General features: G+C 51.7%; 1 protein-coding gene across 1 annotated transcript in view; it reads right to left on the bottom strand.

The window, feature by feature from the left end:
• The window catches only part of ALS2CL (ALS2 C-terminal like), a 49,816-nt gene that overhangs the window by 21,481 nt on the left and 21,994 nt on the right, over nucleotides 1-6,341 (bottom strand). The window contains exons 8-10 of the mRNA XM_026651993.1: nucleotides 5,327-5,403; nucleotides 2,777-2,843; nucleotides 2,099-2,295 (exon numbers count right to left, since the gene is read on the bottom strand). Coding sequence (XP_026507778.1) covers nucleotides 2,099-2,295; nucleotides 2,777-2,843; nucleotides 5,327-5,403 — 341 coding nt within the window. The remainder of the gene's footprint in view (nucleotides 1-2,098; nucleotides 2,296-2,776; nucleotides 2,844-5,326; nucleotides 5,404-6,341) is intronic.

The raw sequence follows: 6,341 nt of genomic DNA, 5'->3' as shown, positions 1-6,341 counted from the left end.
TGTGTCTTCACTGCTATTTTAACCCAAGTTAAGAGCACACTTTTTTGTGTGCAGTGAATACATATGCCAAGTTTGTGCACTCTGGAGCAGAGTTGGGGAATTAATGAGGGATTTCTATTAATTGAGGCATTTTGCATAGCCATTGGTTCGTTCTGCTTTGGCAATTCTTATAGTTCTATTCCAAGCAGAGAGAGACAGGTCATGGAGATGGTCAAATCAAATGAAGTGATTGTGTCTTCTGACTGGTGCGAATCTGACCCTCAGAATGAGGCAGTTGTGACAAAGCTGGTGTTCTCTTATTTCTACTTTTTGTTCCCAAAGTATAACTAGCACTGGGCAGAAAAGAAAGGTTTTAGCAACTTATTTATAAAGATAGAATTTTTTTCAGAAACTCGTCCACTCTAATTGGATCAAAACCCACCCAACATTGCAAAATATTGAAAAAAAGGTTTTTTTGCAAAATTTTTCGCATCAAAATTTGGACAAGTAAAAAAAGGGTTTCAACCGGCTCCAAGTACTGGCCATGGAGCCAGATTCACTCCATGACTCCCAGGAGGGCACTTTCCCCTTACAAGTGGTTCACAAGACTTTGGTGTCTGGCCAACACACCCAATCCCAACAGACCCACAAAGCATACGCAAAACCCTTTGAGATTTTTCTGCCCTATAAATTAACTGCCCACAGTAGGTTACTACTGAGCCCAGGACTGGGACTCAGGAGAGCTGGGTTCTATTCCTGGCTCTGCTACTGGCCTGTAGATTGACCTTGGGCAAGTCACTTCACTGCCATGTGCCTCAGTTTTCCCATCTGTAAAATGGGGGTAATGGTACTGACCTCCTTTGTAAAGTGCTTTGAGGCTGTACAGCTCCTAGGGTCCCAGTCATGAACCAGGACCCCCAGTGTGCTAGGTGCTATACAAACAAAGGCAGCCCCTGTCCCAAACAGCTGACAATCCAAGTATAAAAACAACAGATGAAGACAGACAGGGATTCTGGGTTCCAGCCCCTTGCTAGGTGGGAGGGTCCTAGAGCCCGGGCTCCATCCCGAACCCCTACACCGCAATTAAACAAGCCCTTTGCCAGAGTCAGCTGGCATGGGCCAGCCACGGGTTTTAAAATTGCAATGTAAACATACCCTCAGTGTCTGTGCCAAAGTGACTCCTCGGTAACCCGGGGATAATACTTCCCTTCCTCCCACCCTGTGTCTCGTCTGGCTAGACGGAAAGCGCTGTGGGGAAGGAGCAGTGTTTTACCATGTGTAAGTAGCACACTGGGGTCCTGCTCTCATTTAGAAGCTGTGTGTTAGTAGCACCCACATCTCCCATTTGGTGCAATCCAAGGGAAAAGCATTTGCTCTTCCAAAAGGGACTCATGAACCCAGGGATAAGTTCTCCATCAGGGATGATTGAGTAATACCCAGGTGGCCATTTTACCAAAGAATCTCCCAGCACCTCACTTAGTCCACCCCATTCTATGATCAATGGCAACATAGTCCCTGTTTTCTGGTGCAAGTTTCACAGCTTGTGTCATCATGCAGTCCGACAATGGTCCCTTCTGGCCTGGGAATCTATGAACTGCTAGAAGGGTCATACCTACGATGTGTAGACACAAAACCGGGGCAGTGTTTGGGGCTCGTAACAAAAAGGGCTTATGAGTGGAGAGGACATTACTAGCCGTGGGGGATTCTACTCACCCACTCGGCCAGGGTGGGCCAGGTCCAGCCAGCACGTAGAGTATTTTCTTGTTACCCAGAGGACTTGTTTGCTGGTAGAGTTCAGGTCTGGTGAGCATTCAAGGCTCTGTCAGACGTGTCTTTATAGCCATGACCATGTTCAAGTGCAACTCCATGCAATGCTTTCAACAGCCCTTAGCCACATCCCTAGCTTAGGACCCGGCAGTTTACCGCACAAGCCAGTACTACTAGTAGTACCTAGTGAAGAGGCCCAGGAAGGATCACACGACAGGAACGACTCTGGCAAAGCCAGACGGAGGGAAGCGGATATATTGCCTGCCTGGTCCCAGCCAGTCTCACTCCATGAGAGCGATAGGTGGCCTCAAAGTTTACACACAGAATTGGAAACACAAGCGGAGGTCCTTACTTGCCATGTGGTTTCCCCCAGTACCATTCACCTTCGTACGCGGCGTTCTTGAATCTGCCCTCTGCTCGGAACACGTACTTGAAGCAGCGATGGACAGGAGGCTCGCTTCCCTCCCTGGCCTCGCCCCACAAGGGGAAATCTCTCTTCCCATTCAGCGCCTGGCGCACGGCTTGGTTCAGCTTCCACTGCCAGACTGCCTGGGGGCAACAAAGGGACCAGAGGATTCAGGCAGGAGGTGGGAACAAGCTACGTTCCAGGGAAACAGGCAGACAGCCACCAGCAGGGTCCAATATTACTCATTTATCTACCCACCCCCATGTAATCATGTTGGATCACTGCTCCCACACTAGGAAATTCCTGCCATTTACTCATCTGGGAGCTCAGGTTTCAAGTTGAAGGCCTTTTAGCACAACATCCAATAACCACAGTGGAGCATCCCAATCTGGATTTAGGCAGATACACGGCCACCTTATACTTCTAATCAGGACGTGAGCAAGGACTGGACATCCCAAGAATCAGCCTACGAACAAAAGGTGGCATCTGAGTGTTTTGCATCAAAACACAAGTGCAGTTTTTAGCATTTAAAGCATTTGATGTCTTCTCCTTATTCCAACAGCCAGGACGACCCTGGTATTGCACACAATTAATCTATAGAACACTGCTGTCACTTCAACTCACCTTCATGCGTGGCTCTTTGGCCGAGAGGAAGAACGCTTCTTCTGGTGTGACGATATGGATCGTATGCCTGCTAAGCAGAAAGGCAATATTAGGGAGGTGGGGAAAGGCGAGCGCTCTCTCTACAGGCAGTCCACAGCAAGACTTTACTGCCCTTTTCTGACTACTTCGTACTCAACTTCTGCTTTATGTGCCTAAAAACTCATGGTTCAGGGCATCAGCCAGCCACCTGCAGGGGTCAGGAAGGGATTTCCCCCCTCTTCCTCCCCACAATGTATACTGGGCGGTTTATCTCCTTCCTCTGAATCATCAGGGACAGCCACAGCTGAAGATGGGACACTGGGCAGGGTGGGCCAGGGCTCTGGCGTGGCACTGAGCATTCTCTCTCCAGTGCTTGGCTGGCTGGTTCTTGTTCACATCCTCAGGGAGTAACTGAACGCCATGCATGGGGTGGGAAGGAATGGTCCCCCAGGTCAGATTAGCAGTGATCTTGGCAGGGTCTTCTGCCTCTCTCTGCAGTGTGTGGGTCCCTCCTATTCTCTGCCGTTGGCACATGACAGTCCAGTCTCCTGTGGCCTACAAGGCTTGGGTTGTTGGGTTTGGTGTGGGGATGCTGGATGTGTTGGTGGCCTGTGACAGACATGAGGTCAGAGGATGATCTGACAGGCCCTTCTGGCCTTCAACTCTATGAACATATTCCAGAGACTGACCCAGCAGCCAAGTAATTGCCACTTGGATTCAAAGATTTTTAAGACCAGAAGGGACCATTCTGACCATCTAGTCTGACCTCCTGAATAACACAGGCCAGAGAGCTCCAGCCGCTAACCCCTGGATTGAGCCCAATCACTTAGGTTTGGCTCAAACATCTCTTCCAAAAAAGCCATCAGTCTTGGTCCAAAGACATCAAGAGATGGAGAATCCATCACTTCCCTTGGTAGCGTGTTCCAGTGGTTAAATCACCCTCACGGATAGAAGTTTGTTCCTTGTTTTTAATGTGAATTTGTCTGGCTTCAGTTTCCATCCATCAGTTCCTACTATACCTCTCTCCACTACATTGAAGAGCCCTTTAATGCCTGGTATTTTCTCCCCAGGACGGTACTTACATCCTATATCCGAGTTTTGTCTTTCGAGAAACTAACGAGATTGAACTCCTTAAATCGGTCACTAAGACATTTTATTATTGATGATTCTCAAACTAATCTGTAAAACCAGCAGTACACATCTGAACTTCCTGAGAACGGGTCTAAGATAGGATCATGAATAGCCCATAGCCAGCTCCTGCTCATGCAGCCACCAGTTAGGGTGACCAGACGTCCCGATATTATAAGGACAGTCCTGATTTTAGGGGACTTGTCCCGTGTCCTGACCTTACATCGGTCGGGACGCCCTTTGTCCCGATATCGGGGACCGTCCAGACCACAGCCGCGTCACCGCCGCTCATCACTTCTAGGGCAGCTCCCGGCGCCCGCCCACCGGCAGGAGTGCCACGTGCTGTAGGGGCGGGGCTTGCAGGCATTGGGAGCGGGCAGAGAGCCCTCCACCCCCCCACACCCGACCTGTGACCCTAGGAGCCAGAGGGACCAGCCTGCCGGATGCTTCCCGGGACAGGAGCCGCCCCAGGTGATCACTGCCTGGACTCCCCACCTCGCCCCCTGGCAGGTCCCTCTGGCTCTTGGGGGGGGGAGAGGAGGGCTCTGGGTGCTGCCAGTGCCTGCAAGCCCCGCTCCGCGACTCCGGCAGCTCCCATTGGTGCTTTTCCTAGCCAATGGGAGACACGGGGCTCCCGCTTGTGGCGGGCGCAGCACATGGAGAGTCGGGAGACCTCCCTTGCCGCTCTCACCCTAGGAGCCAGAGACCTCCCAGCAGGGCTGATGAGTGCGGCCAGGGAAGGGGGCAGGGTGCGATGGAGTGAGTGTCTGGGAGGTGTGTGTGTGGGGGGGTGCTGGCTGTGAGGGAGGTTTGTGTGTTTTGGGGTGCTAGACAGTGGGGGGCCTGTTGGGGGGTGCTGGAGATCTGTGTGTGTCAGGGCACTGGGTAGTGCGGATCTGTGTGGGGCATTGTATAGTTGTGGTGGTGGGGCTGTGGGGAAGGGCACTGGGAGGGAGGGGAATCTGTGTGTATCGGGAAACTAGCGAGTGCGGGGTTCTGTGTGGGGTGCTGGGCAGCTGTGGTGGGGCTGTGGGCAGGGGGGTGCTGGGTGGGGTGTGTGTGCACAGCACTGTGCATTTGTGGTGGAAGGATTGTAGGGGGGCTCTGGGCATAGTGGATCCAGGGGGCGCTGGGCAGGGGAGCTGTGTGGCGCAGCATGGGCCCACCCCCAGCAGGAAGGGGCAGGCTGGTAGCACAGGGCCAGACGTATCAGTGTGCCTCTGGCTCCAGTCGGGGCTGTGCACCTGTGTCTGTCTCTCCCCCCCTCACCCAATGTGTCCTGATGTTTCACTCTTGCGATCTGGTCACCCTACCACCAGTAAGGGGAAGGAGACTGGTCCCAAAGTGAATGATTTGAAATATGTGGCGTTGAACCTGTTTTCAAAGCGCAAGTATGTCACCTACTTCTCTGGGGCTGGCTTTTCACTGCCGGATCCGTCCACCCACACAAGCTTCAGATCAAAACTCTGGCAGTTGTTCCCCTAAAGAAGCAGACAGAAAGATGAGCAGTTTGAGAAGAGTGGATATTACATACCCAGGTGATCCAGGGAACAGACTTTCGCGTGTAGAGCTGGAGGACATTTTTTGGCTGAATTGGGGCGGGGGGGGGGGAAGCAAGGCAGATTTGGTAACTCCAAAACTTTGAGAATTTGTGTCAGTGTCACCAAGTTATTTGTGTCAAAACAAAAAAAGATTCCAGAAGTCTAAATGTTTTGTTTTGGCACCTTCTAAACCAAAATGTTTTGATTTCCCAGTTTTAAATGGACCGTTTTGACATTTCCTTCACATTAAGAATTCAAAATCCCTTACATTGCTCAAAATTCAAACAAAATGTTTCACTCAGCCCCATATTTTTTCCATTCCAGAATTGCCAGCAACCCAAAAAACCCGTTATTCACACAGCTCTAGTAGCATTTGACAGCAGTGCATGCATCCCGTGCGGCCCATCCCAATACGATTCCAAGCTGACCTCACGTTGCTCCACGCACGGATGTGGGGTAGGGTTAGCAGCAGGGGAAGCAGAGAAAGGAAATGCGTTTGAAAGGTGCGGTAGTTCTGGCTCAAACGCTGTTCCATGCTTTATTACTTAAAATTTTCCAGAGACTTTGCATTCAGTCCCGCAAGCATGTAACCACGTGCGTAAGTATTGGCAGATTGAGGCTTTAGACTAATCTCTTCAGTTCAAGGACCTCTCTCTTTCACGGAAAAAAAAAGAGCGCTAAGTACCAGGAGCGGCGCCAGGGTTTTTGGCGCCCTAGGCGGGGGTCCTTCCGCGCTCCCGGTCGTTGTCGGCAATTCTGCGGCGAGGGGGTCCTTCCGCGCTCCCGGTCTTCGGGGCACTTCGGCGGCGGGTCCCGGAGCGAGTGAAGGACCCGCCGCAGAATTGCCGCCGAAGACCCGGAGCGTGGAAGGACCCCCC

This window comes from Terrapene carolina, unplaced genomic scaffold (genome assembly GCF_002925995.2).
Source record: "Terrapene carolina triunguis isolate 2854851 unplaced genomic scaffold, T_m_triunguis-2.0 Scaffold111, whole genome shotgun sequence".
Lineage (NCBI taxonomy): Eukaryota > Metazoa > Chordata > Testudines > Emydidae > Terrapene > Terrapene triunguis.
Note: the sequence above shows the minus strand (reverse complement) of the source record. Positions and strands in the feature narration are given on the sequence as shown.